The 13,326-nt window shown below is 43.3% G+C and overlaps 1 protein-coding gene across 1 annotated transcript in view; it reads right to left on the bottom strand.

Annotated features, from left to right (window-relative positions):
- arhgef49 (Rho guanine nucleotide exchange factor 49) overlaps positions 1-12,516 on the bottom strand; it is a 21,368-nt gene extending 8,852 nt beyond the window's left edge. The window contains exons 1-2 of the mRNA XM_074658056.1: positions 12,350-12,516; positions 4,440-5,971 (exon numbers count right to left, since the gene is read on the bottom strand). Of these exons, the coding sequence (XP_074514157.1) occupies positions 4,440-5,911 (1,472 nt within the window). The 5' untranslated portion in view covers positions 5,912-5,971; positions 12,350-12,516. The remainder of the gene's footprint in view (positions 1-4,439; positions 5,972-12,349) is intronic.
- Positions 12,517-13,326: the final 810 nt, after the last annotated feature.

The following is a 13,326-nucleotide window of genomic DNA, read 5'->3' as shown; positions in this document are numbered from 1 at the left end:
CGTACTTCCCAGTGTGAACGCACTTATGCACTCAAAGTAGTAAGTGTAAGTAAAGAAGTACTGTTGGAACACACTGATAGACTTCTATACGACCAGACTTCTTTTAGCAACCAGAGGAGTCGCCCCCTGCTGGCTGTTAGACAGAATGCAGGTCTAAGGCTCAGGCTTCACTTTTCAGACCCGGAGTCTGGTAATAATCTGAATATTACCGTGACAATACAACCAGAGCTGTTTACGCTCCGTCAGCGAGTTTGGCTTCATGAAACACTTAAAGACTTGTTGTTGGAAGTCAAATAGCTCCGGGTGCAGAGATCACACAGAATACAGTCATGTTTAATTAATAAATCTCCAAGTATTAAAATATTCACAGAGCCGCCTCAGGTCAAGTTTAAATCACAGTGTGTTGCATTATGGGAGCTTTTCGAACATGAAAGATGAATCCTCTCGGGATAAACAATGTTGAACGTGAGCTGCTGTCAGTAGACTCGATGAGAGGGCTGGAATGAATCGATTGGGAGACAAATAATCAATTAACTGTTTGAGTTATTAATCAAGTAAAATGCCGAACACTCTCTGGCTGGAGCTTCTTAAATGTGATTTGCTGCTTTTCTCTGTTTTATATCTTCACAAACTGAACATATTTTAGATTTTAGCGACACTATGGGATGGCGATGTGTGTCATTTTGGTCCAGACTGAAATATCTCAATAACTATTGGATGGATTTCAGTGGAGTTTTATACAGTTATTTATTGTCTCCAGAGGAGTAATCCTACTGACTTTGGGGATCCAATGAATTTTCCTCTAGCGCCACCATGAGGTTCACATTTGGAGTTTTTAGTCAAATGATTCAACAACTACTGGATGGATTGTCATAAAAATTGGTACAAACATTCATGTTCTTCTGACATTTCATCCAGCGCCATCATCAGGTCAACATTTGAATGTGTCCAATACTTTGGTTTATGACCAAATATTTACAAAACTCATGACATCCAATCACCATTAGCTCTGTTTTGTTTTTGTGGGTTTATTTTTATTTTTTATTATTATTATTATTCTAAATATATTTGTATATTTTTTGTTTTTTAATTTACAATTTAATGTGATATATTTATTTTCAATTAATGTTTTATTTATAATTATGTTATTTATCTCTAAAGCATATCTTAAATCTCAATTAAAAAAATTATCACAAAAAGATTTTTAAAAAATGTCATTCTGTTGCCATCAGTTCTGTTTTTTATTTGTTTTTGTAGGTTTATCTTTTTTTATTATTATTTTAAATATTTTACCTTTATTTATTTATTTATTTTGTATTCCATTTATTTATTTATTATTAATGTTGTGTAAAATTATGTAATATTTGTAATTTATTTAGATTTTTAATTTAAATATTTTGATTCTTTTATTTTAATTCAGTTTTTTTATTTAATTAATTAATTTTGTATTTATTAATTTATTTTTAATTAATGTTTTGTTTATAATTATGTAATTTTTGCTATTTATTTCTATAGCATATCTTAAATTACTATACAAAACATTTTATCACAAAAAAAGCTAATGCCGTGCTAAGCTAAGATGTTAAACATCACACCTGCTCAGCATCAGCATGTTCGCATGTAGCTCAAAACACCTCAAACACCTGCTAGCATGGCTGTGGACTCTTGATCTTGTTGTCGTGTTGATCGGATAAAACAAGCCGTTTGAAGACGTCATACAGTATAATAATAATAATAATAATAATAATATTAGATTATAATAATAGATTCTATAAATGAATTGTAAATTCAAGCTGTAGTTGCAGCTGCAGCTCTGCTCGCTCACATACTGAACATTTACAACACAAAGACACACAGCAGCTCTTTCCTCGCTGCCTTCATGCAGTCGAGCTCCAGACATCCATCATTCCTCTGAGCAGAGCAGACCAAGAGCGACAGTCAGAGAGAGGAGAGATACCGTCTATATCTCCATCTATCACAGGGGGGGTCTCATCCAGTCTGAGTTCAGGGTCTAATATTTACATTGCATGGAGGCCTGGACCCAACTGGCACCAGAGTGTAAAACACACCGCCTCCTGTTTGTCCTTGTGCATGTATTGTGTATTATTTATGTATTATTGAGCCAGCTGACGGACAGTAAAGGGAGGACGGACGCTGCCAGTCGTCCAGGCTGTCGTCCTGCTTCATGCCAGCTTCACCACCCACCGTCTCTAGTCTCCAGTCTCTAGTCTCGTCTGCAGAGCCAACCCCATCAGCTCCAACAGCTGTTAGCACAATAACTGAGATAAATGGATAACACGACAACAACACACACACGGGCTCAGACAGATGGACCGGTACACACCGAGACCACGGTGTGGTCTGGTCTGGTCGCAGGGCTCGCATCATGTCTACTAGTACAGGATCTACACACCGAGACCACGGTCTGGTCTGGTCTGGTCTGGTCGCAGGGCTCACATCATGTCTACTAGTACAGGATCTACACACCGAGACCACGGTCTGGTCTGGTCTGGCTGCAGGGCTCACATCATGTCTACTAGTACAGGATCTACACACCGAGACCACGGTCTGGTCTGGTCTGGCTGCAGGGCTCACATCATGTCTACTAGTACAGGATCTACACACCGAGACCACGGTCTGGTCTGGTCTGGCTGCAGGGCTCACATCATGTCTACTAGTACAGGATCTACACACCGAGACCACGGTCTGGTCTGGTCTGGCTGCAGGGCTCACATCATGTCTACTAGTACAGGATCTACACACCGAGACCACGGTCTGGTCTGGTCTGGTCTGGTCGCAGGGCTCACATCATGTCTACTAGTACAGGATCTACACACCGAGACCACGGTCTGGTCTGGTCTGGTCTGGTCGCAGGGCTCACATCATGTCTACTAGTACAGGATCTACACACCGAGACCACGGTCTGGTCTGGTCTGGTCTGGTCTGGTCGCAGGGCTCACATGATGTCTACTAGTACAGGATCTACACACCGAGACCACGGTCTGGTCTGGTCTGGTCTGGTCGCAGGGCTCGCATCATGTCTACTAGTACAGGATCTACACACCGAGACCACGGTCTGGTCTGGTCTGGTCTGGTCGCAGGGCTCACATCATGTCTACTAGTACAGGATCTACACACCGAGACCACGGTCTGGTCTGGTCTGGCTGCAGGGCTCACATCATGTCTACTAGTACAGGATCTACACACCGAGACCACGGTCTGGTCTGGTCTGGCTGCAGGGCTCACATCATGTCTACTAGTACAGGATCTACACACCGAGACCACGGTCTGGTCTGGTCTGGCTGCAGGGCTCACATCATGTCTACTAGTACAGGATCTACACACCGAGACCACGGTCTGGTCTGGTCTGGCTGCAGGGCTCACATCATGTCTACTAGTACAGGATCTACACACCGAGACCACGGTCTGGTCTGGTCTGGTCTGGTCGCAGGGCTCACATCATGTCTACTAGTACAGGATCTACACACCGAGACCACGGTCTGGTCTGGTCTGGTCTGGTCGCAGGGCTCACATCATGTCTACTAGTACAGGATCTACACACCGAGACCACGGTCTGGTCTGGTCTGGTCTGGTCTGGTCGCAGGGCTCACATGATGTCTACTAGTACAGGATCTACACACCGAGACCACGGTCTGGTCTGGTCTGGCCGCAGGGCTCACATCATGTCTACTAGTACAGGATCTACACACCGAGACCACGGTCTGGTCTGGTCTGGCTGCAGGGCTCACATCATGTCTACTAGTACAGGATCTACACACCGAGACCACGGTCTGGTCTGGTCGCAGGGCTCACATGATGCCTACTAGTACAGGATCTACACACCGAGACCACGGTCTGGTCTGGTCTGGTCGCAGGGCTCACATGATGCCTACTAGTACAGGATCTAACTTCACCATCGGAGACATTAACTGGGTTTAGAAGCAGCGTGGTGAAATACTCCCGTCTCTAACAGAGAAAACAGAAATCACTGAGCCTTTGTTCTCATTTGTCTCCCTGCAGCTGGAAAGGTGGAGTCAAACACAACTCACTGTAACTGGTGGGAGAAGTATTCAGATTATGATCGTAATAGCAGCAATACTACAGTCAGTGTAAAAGTACTCGACTACAAGTAAAAGTCTTTATTTCTTTATTTCCAGTGCATATCTTAAATCTCAATTTAAAAAAAAAGTGATCACAAAAAAAAACTATTGACATTCCCATCAACCTCAGCTCTACTTTGTGTTGCTGGAGGCATTTTGAGGGACTTTACTTGAGCTTTTCCATTGATGGTTCTTCTTTTACTTTTCATAAAACTAGTGAAGTACGACCAGCAAAATGTACTTAATGTACATGACAGGACTTTTACATGTGATGGAGTATTTTAACTTTGTGGTATTTTAGTAAAGGATCTGAATACTCCTGACTACTCCCAGACTGACCTCTTCTTGATGAGGTCCAGCGCCGAGCCGATGAGGCCGTCCTTCATCTTGTAGATCTTGGCTCCGTAGCTGGACAGGTCGGTCCCCTCCAGGAGGAGCGCCGGGCAGCAGCTGGAGGGCCGACCCCAGTTCTCCCTGCTGGGCGGGAAGGGGACCGACCCGGCCGGTTCCAGGCTGCTCCTCCTGCGCCTGCTGCTCCCGTCGCCGCCGAGGGCGAGGGCCTTCTCCTGGGCCGAGCTGGCCAGCGGCTGCAGGGGCGATCGTGGAGACGGGCCGGTGCGGATGGGAGAGTACGAGCTGGAGACGGAGGTGGAGATACAAGGAGGTCTCTCTGAGGTCTCTCCCTGCACCTCCTCTGAATCCTCTCGCTGCTCTCGGTGTCCTCCACTAGAGCTGGACTCGGGGACGGTCCGATCAGAAGGAGGTGTCTTACGGTCTGATGATGTCTCAGATGTTCCAGAGACCACAGAACCAGCTGTGGACTCTTTGCCCTCCTTCTGCCTCATCCTCTTAAACTCCTCGAACGTTGGGATGTGTAGGCGTCCCACGGGAGGTCTGGGGCGCTCCGGTGCAGAATCAGATCCGTTACCTGCGATGTTGTCTGTCGTGTAGGAGGTCTTCACCACTTTGGGGCTGGACGGGGAGCTGTGGAGAGCCAGGTTGGGGCTGCTGTTCTGCCGCCGGAGCTGCAGGCGCCTCAGCACCTCCTGCTTGATCTCCTCGGGGCTGGTGATGCGCATCGTGCACGGCGGTCTGGACCCAGCAACCGTCGAGTGTACTGGGATCACCTGAGGTCGCAGTGGGAGGGGCTTCAGATGCTCGACTGATGACCTCGCGCTCTGGAGGCGGAGTTTCTCCCTCAGGCCCTTCCTCACGTCCCATTCGTCGACACCACCTGGAAACAGCAGCTGGGGGAAGAGCGGCAGGTCCTTCCTGGGAAGTCGAGGGTAGAACGCCAGGCTCTCCTGGTTGGGGGCTCCCATCATAGATCCATCGGGGGGCCCGTCGTACCAGTGGCTGGTGGAGGTGTAGCGTAGAATAAACTCGCTGTCCACGCTCCTGTAGGGGGCAGCACTGAACGCATACAGGCCAGAATCTGCCACCGAGTTCCAGTTCAGGTTCTCCATGCTCCTGTACGGCCGGCCGCCGGTGCTTCCCGTGTGGGTGCAGGAGCCCGGGGCCGGGTCCGGGCCCCCCAGAGGGCCCGGCCTGCTGGAGCAGTACCTCAGGCCCAGGTTGGTGAGCAGGGTGCTGCTGTTACAGCGGGCCATGAGCGGGTAGTGAGGGACGGCGGGTCTGTGGCGGGGGAAGGAGGACAAGGGGTCGGGGGACAGTGGGAGGTTGGCGATGCAGGGCTCCATGTCGATGACGAGGTGGTGGTGGGGGGCGCAGCCAGCGGGAGAGCCGGCGGAGGCTGCGGCTGAGGAGGCGGAGGGGTAATCACATGGCAGTGGAGGCTTTACGTCCGGCATGGCGGCGGGCTGAGCGAGCGGCGCTCAGACACGCTGTCAGCAGGTACGAACATCTGCAGCCTGCAGAGACACAGACACAGACAGAGACAGAGACAGAGATATAATGAGTTGTTTACATGCTGCCTTTCTGTTAGCATGGTCTATAACATCTGTGGGCGTGGTCTATAACATCTGTGGGCGTGGTCTATAACATCTGTGGGCGTGGTCTATAACATCTGTGGGCATGGTCTTTAACATCTGTTAGCATGGTCTATAACATCTGTTAGCGTGGTCTATAACATCTGTGGGCGTGGTCTTTAACATCTGTTAGCGTGGTCTATAACATCTGTGGGCGTGGTCTTTAACATCTGTTAGCGTTGTCTATAACATCTGTTAGCATGGTCTATAACATCTGTGGGCGTGGTCTTTAACATCTGTTAGCGTGGTCTATAACATCTGTGGGCGTGGTCTTTAACATCTGTTAGCGTGGTCTATAACATCTGTTAGCGTGGTCTATAACATCTGTTAGCATGGTCTATAACATCTGTGGGCGTGGTCTATAACATCTGTTAGCGTGGTCTATAACATCTGTTAGCATGGTCTATAACATCTGTTAGCATGGTCTATAACATCTGTTAGCGTGGTCTATAACATCTGTGGGCGTGGTCTTTAACATCTGTTAGCGTGGTCTATAACATCTGTTAGCATGGTCTATAACATCTGTGGGCGTGGTCTTTAACATCTGTTAGCGTGGTCTATAACATCTGTGGGCGTGGTCTTTAACATCTGTTAGCATGGTCTATAACATCTGTGGGCGTGGTCTATAACATCTGTTAGCATGGTCTATAACATCTGTGGGCGTGGTCTATAACATCTGTGGGCGTGGTCTATAACATCTGTTAGCGTGGTCTATAACATCTGTTAGCGTGGTCTATAACATCTGTTAGCGTGGTCTATAACATCTGTTAGCGTGGTCTATAACATCTGTGGGCGTGGTCTATAACATCTGTTAGCATGGTCTATAACATCTGTTAGCGTGGTCTATAACATCTGTTAGCATGGTCTATAACATCTGTTAGCGTGGTCTATAACATCTGTGGGCGTGGTCTATAACATCTGTTAGCATGGTCTATAACATCTGTGGGCGTGGTCTTTAACATCTGTTAGCATGGTCTATAACATCTATGGGCGTGGTCTATAACATCTGTTAGCATGGTCTATAACATCTGTTAGCGTGGTCTTTAACATCTGTTAGCATGGTCTATAACATCTGTGGGCGTGGTCTATAACATCTGTTAGCGTGGTCTATAACATCTGTTAGCATGGTCTATAACATCTGTGGGCGTGGTCTTTAACATCTGTTAGCATGGTCTATAACATCTGTGGGCGTGGTCTATAACATCTGTTAGCGTGGTCTATAACATCTGTTAGCGTGGTCTATAACATCTGTGGGCGTGGTCTATAACATCTGTTAGCGTGGTCTATAACATCTGTTAGCGTGGTCTTTAACATCTGTTAGCGTGGTCTATAACATTTGTTAGCATGGTCTATAACATCTGTTAGCATGGTCTATAACATCTGTTAGCGTGGTCTATAACATCTGTGGGCGTGGTCTATAACATCTGTTAGCGTGGTCTATAACATCTGTTAGCATGGTCTATAACATCTGTGGGCGTGGTCTTTAACATCTGTTAGCATGGTCTATAACATCTGTGGGCGTGGTCTATAACATCTGTTAGCGTGGTCTATAACATCTGTTAGCGTGGTCTTTAACATCTGTTAGCGTGGTCTATAACATTTGTTAGCATGGTCTATAACATCTGTTAGCATGGTCTATAACATCTGTTAGCGTGGTCTATAACATCTGTGGGCGTGGTCATGGCATGTTCGCCTCCCCCTCTTGTGTTGTGAACGTTGTGTAGATGGATGAAAGCAGATTGGATTATATTTGCATCATGTATTTATATTTCCTCTTGCTAACATTAGATGTTTACACAGCTAACAGCATTACGAAAATTAGTTAGCTAAGCCGTTAGCGAACATTAGTTGTCAGATCTTGTGAGAGAGTGTTTCTGAGACAGAGAAAGGTTCTCCTGATTTGTCCGTCTGAAAAATGTCATTTTTAGTGCCAGAATGTTCAGAAGATATGCAGCTTGTGAAAAATATTTACTTTGGTGACTTCGGGGAGAAAGAATCGGTCATAATCTGTGTTCTCGTTCACTTCTCCCGTTGGAGTTAAGAGACTCAGGACCTGCCGGTGGCGTCCTAAAGGGGGCGGGGCCGAGGAGAAACCCACCTGAAACAGATCCAGAAACTGACTCTCAGTGTGCCGTCTCCTTTCTGAACTGTCTCTGGTATCAGTCTGTGCAGAGAAACTCTGTACGCTGTAAATATGTCTGCAAGTTTTAATCAAATTTACTACAAATCACTTCACATCACAGCTAACCTATATATATGTCAATATGCTGATGACATCCGCCTAATTTTGGCAGAAAAAAAGTAAACAAAAAAGGGAGTGGTAATGTGAGGATGCCCTCACTAACTGACTCAATGACCTGAATACTAGCTTGTCGTGAAGGAGGCTAAACTTACACTAAATGTTGGAGAGGAAAAACTGTCATGTCCATTTTCAAAGGGGTCCCTTGACCTATGACCTCCAGATCAGTGAATGTAAATGGGTTCTATGGGTACCCACGAGTCTCCCCTTTACAGACATGCCCACTTTATGATAATCACATGCAGTTTGGGGCAAGTCATAGTCAAGTCAGCACACTGACACACTGACAGCTGTTGTTGCCTGTTGGGCTGCAGTTTGCCATGTTATAATTGGAGCATATTGTTTTATGCTAAATGCAGTACCTGTGAGGGTTTCTGGATCAATATCTGTCATTGTCTTGTGTTGTTAATTGATTTACAATAATAAATATATACATACATTTGCATAAAGCAGCATATTTGTCCACTCCCATGTTGATGAGAGGATTAAATACTTGACAAATCTCCCTTTAAGGTTCATTTTGAACAGATAGAAAATGTGGGATTAACTATTTTAATCGATTGACAGCCCTAATTATGATATTTTATCTCTTCTGTAGTGTTGATAATGCAGCTCAGCTCTTCTACTGGTATCACCGTCCTCGACCATGTGACAGAGATTTGTCTTCAGCCACGAGGACGACGGCTCGGTCCACACAGTATTATACATTGTAGGAATATTGGATCAGCACAGTGTCTCTGAAGCATTGGTTCCTCCACCAGAATAATCACATTCATTTTATAGAAACAGCTCCCCGTCTTCCCCCCTCAGGCTTCCTCTCTTTCTCTGCAGCAAGAATAATAATAGAGGGATTATTGGCCTGCTTGTCAGGCTATTAAAACATGAGATACAGAGACAGAGAGTTCGGTAAAAGAGACAAAGATGGGAGAGGAAATGACGCTGAGCTGAGGGGACAGTAATGAAGATAACTGGTTGTCTCTTTCAGACTGATCAGACTGCAGCTGTAGATAGTAGAGAGCTGGTAACGTGGTAGAACGGTATACTGGGTCTCTGTAATGAGAACAAATAGCATGTCAACGTCCATCATCCTATCTCGTGTTGTGTCTCCATCGCCGTCTGCAGCAGCTGTGATTATGAAACAGGGACTCAGAGGGCTCATCCGTGATGCATTAGCTGAATAATAAAACCCAAATCATCTTTAGACTCTGTAACGCTCTCTAATGCCGGAGCACGAATAGGCCGCCACGCGTCTCTGCAGCTTTTGCAGTAACTGATAAATCTCCATTCCTCGCATGCTCGGACGTAAGCAAAAGCTACGCAGCCGTCAGAGTTAATCAGTCACCTCCAACACGGAGCTTCGCCTCTAATCTCATTTGTTGGCTGTTTATTAAATTCATGGTTCTGCAAAATAATAAAAACACAAGGACATTAATGTGTTGATCTGAAGTGAAACGGAGGACTGGAAGTCAAAATTAAAAACAGGTTTTTCAACAAATCACATGAAAAGAAAAGTGTCATAGAGCATCATTTTATGATTTTCATTATATTGCTGAAGTGTCTTAAACCTGCATCCTCTCTAGCAGCCAGCAGGGGGCGACTCCTCTGGTTCTATAGAAGTCTATGAGTCTACTTCTCTCTTGCTTTATTACCTCAGTAAACATTGTAAACATGAGTTTATGGTCTCAGTCACTAGTTTCAAGTCTTCTTCAATACAGCATGATGTTCATGTAGTAAATGATGGTCCCATTTAGAGTCAGATAGACCATAAAGCAGGGGATGCTTTAGGGCGGGGCTACCTGGTGATTGACAGGTCGCTACCACGGCGTTGTCCGGTCTGGGAGTTGTTCGTGTTTTCATCTAATTAATATTTTCACAGCATGTTTTCACTTCATCATAAAGTTAATTAGAACATTTTGGTTGCCTAAAAATGTCTTATTCAGCGTTCGGTTGTACTTAGCTCCACCCTCTAGTGTCACAACTGGTTGCGAAAAAAACAAGATGGCGACGGTCAAAAACCAAGATGGCGACGGCCAAAAACCAAGATGGCGACGGCCAAAAAACAAGATGGCGACGGCCAAAAAACAAGATGGCGACGGTCAAAAACCAAGATGGAGACGGTTAAAAACCAAGATGGAGACGGTCAAAAACCAAGATGGAGACGGTTAAAAACCAAGATGGAGACGGCTCATTTTCTCAGAGACTTCTATACAACCAGAGGAGTCGCCCCCTGCTGGCGGGTAGAAAGGATGAAGGCACTTCAGCGTCGGCTTCACTTCTCAGACCCGGAGGTTGCTGCCAAACAATCCAATATTGCCATAAAGCGTCTCTCACTGATGTTAAACTGCCTGTTACTCTGTTTGGTTCACACTAATATGAGTGTGTGCATGGTGTTGATAGGAGAGGAGGCACTGCTGTGGTGTGTGTGTGTGTGTGTGTGTGTGTGTGTGTGTGTGGCGTGCAGCGTGCAGCGCAGCACGCCTCCCTCTCTGGTTGAATTACTGCCAGAATAAAAAGCTCTCTGGAGGTCCTCGCTCTCTCCGCTCTCTCCGCTCTCTCTGATTCCTCCGTCACTGAGCTAACGGAGGAATAACTCATCCCCACCAGCAGGACAGTAAATCAGCCACCATGTCCCAGCATGCACGGGGGCTGGTTCCTCCAGATATGATGGCAGAGAGCGTGAAGAAGGACGGCATCAGAACGAGGACTTAAATCATTGATGTGATCGGATTCGCTGTCAGAGTGTCTCCATTATTAACTGAAGCTCAGTCAGTCTGTTTCTTAATGAGTCTTTATACATTTTAGATGATGTGGCCAAAAGTGTGTGGACACCTCTGGACTGTTTTACATGGTTTACACTACTGTAGACCCTTAGATGCTGATCTTTTACTGTTATTGTCTCCGTGCTGAAAACCAGCTCCATAAAGAAACGGTGACCTCGTCAGTGGAAAGTGTCTGAAAGCTCAGAGGTCACGAGTTGTGACGTTGGAAGTTCATATTTCAGTACATAATAAGTTAATATATTGTAATTTTGGTCGTATATTTTAAAGCTAAATTCCAATTAAATTAGATTTAATGAAAATAAAATAGAATAATAATGATAAAATAAAATAATATGAAATAAAATAAAAAATAAAGAATATAATGTAATAAAAAATTAAAAAATAACATTTTCCCAAATAAATAATAAAATGATAGAAAATTAAGCAAAATTAAAATTAAAATTGATTTAATGAAAATAAACTGAAGATTAATACAATTATATTAAATAATATAAAATATGTAAAATAAAATAATACATATAATAAAAAGATAACGTGTTTCCAAATAAATAATAACATAAAATTATAGAAAATTAAGCTATATTAAAATAAAATTAGATTTAATGAAAATAAAATTAAAAATTAATTTAAAAATTATAAAAATTAAATTAAATTAATAAAAAAATAAATACAATAAAAAATATAAAAATAATATAAGAAAATTAAAATAAGTTGTTTCCAAATAATAAAATAAAATAATAGAAAATTAAGCTAATTAGAAACAAAATATTAAAACAAATCTGGTGCAATATGTGTATTGTGCTCTGTAAAATAAAAGATAAAATTAAATAAAATGACATGAAATAAAAATAAATAAAAGTTGTTGCTTTCTTCTTTATAAAGCAACTTGTTTTTGTAAATCTAATTTTCTGAGACATAACTTTGGATACATTTTCACAATAAAAGCTTCTCATTATGACCAGAGAGTTCATGTTTCTGGTCGTATTTCTACAGATTGTGGCAGATCTTTACTGTGTAACTGTGTAAGTGTGTCTCTGCTTGTGTAGGTAGATAGAGTGTGATCTAATATGTGCGTCGTCTCTGCCTGATAACCAGAGGTTATCTCACAGCGAGCGTCGTGTTGCAGAGATCAGGTTTGGGAGCAGATCCTCCCGTTGCAGCCGGCTGATCTTCTGAACTTACTCCATTTTAATCAGTGAGGCCTCTACGACGCCTCGCTCCTCCTGCAGGTCATGGATCTGATCCCAGAGCGCCCGGCGTCCTCCGTCTCCGTCTCGTCTCCGTCTCCTCTCAGCGCAGAGATCCGTCTGGAGTTTCCAGACAGACAGACGGACGTGGCCTCCAGCTACAGGTAAAGAGAGAGAAGAAGAAGAAGAAAGCAGATGAATCAGTGAGCTGCTGCTGTTTCTGAGCGTAAACTAGCAATAGGAGATGAAGATGAAGATGAAGAGCTGCTGCACAGATGTATCCTGATACTGTAAAACAAACCGTGGCCTCCTTCCACAGATTGAATTAGACGTTGAGTCAATTACATAATTAGTGTTTCTCTGTCAGGAGACAGTAGCAGATTACACACATCCAGACAACATGAGATGAATCAGTCACAGCTTTCTTTAAAACAGCCTGCGGAGGATTATTCAGTGTTATATTTCCACTAACAACAGTTTCTCTTTATATTGAATGAAATCATCATGTTTCACCAACAAGAGAGGAAACAAATACTGGTGGTGTCCTCCCAGGAGAACACGATATCTGGTGCAAATGAACCTTTTAAATAAACTATAAAGAAAACAAACAAAAAATTTTTTAGACATTTGCCCTTGCCAAATGCTAAATTAAATTAGATTTAATGAAAATAAATGAAATAAAAAAATATTTAAATGAAATAAAATAACATTAAATAAAAATTAATACAATAAAAAGTAATGAATATAATAGAATAAAAAATTAAATGTTTTGTTTAAAAAACAAATCTGGTGCAATATGTGTATTATGCTTTGTCCCTGTCAAATAAATGATAAAATTCAATACAATAACATGAAATAAAAATAAATAAAATAATAATAACAATAAATTTTATATAATATAATAAAAATAACATGTTTCCGAATAAATAATAAAATAAAATGATAGAAGATTAAGCTAAATTAGAATTAAAT

The sequence above is a fragment of the Sebastes fasciatus genome, chromosome 14 (genome assembly GCF_043250625.1).
Source record: "Sebastes fasciatus isolate fSebFas1 chromosome 14, fSebFas1.pri, whole genome shotgun sequence".
Classification (NCBI taxonomy): Eukaryota; Metazoa; Chordata; class Actinopteri; order Perciformes; family Sebastidae; genus Sebastes; species Sebastes fasciatus.
The sequence above is the reverse complement of the archived record's forward strand: the minus strand, read 5'-3'. Positions and strand labels throughout refer to the sequence as shown.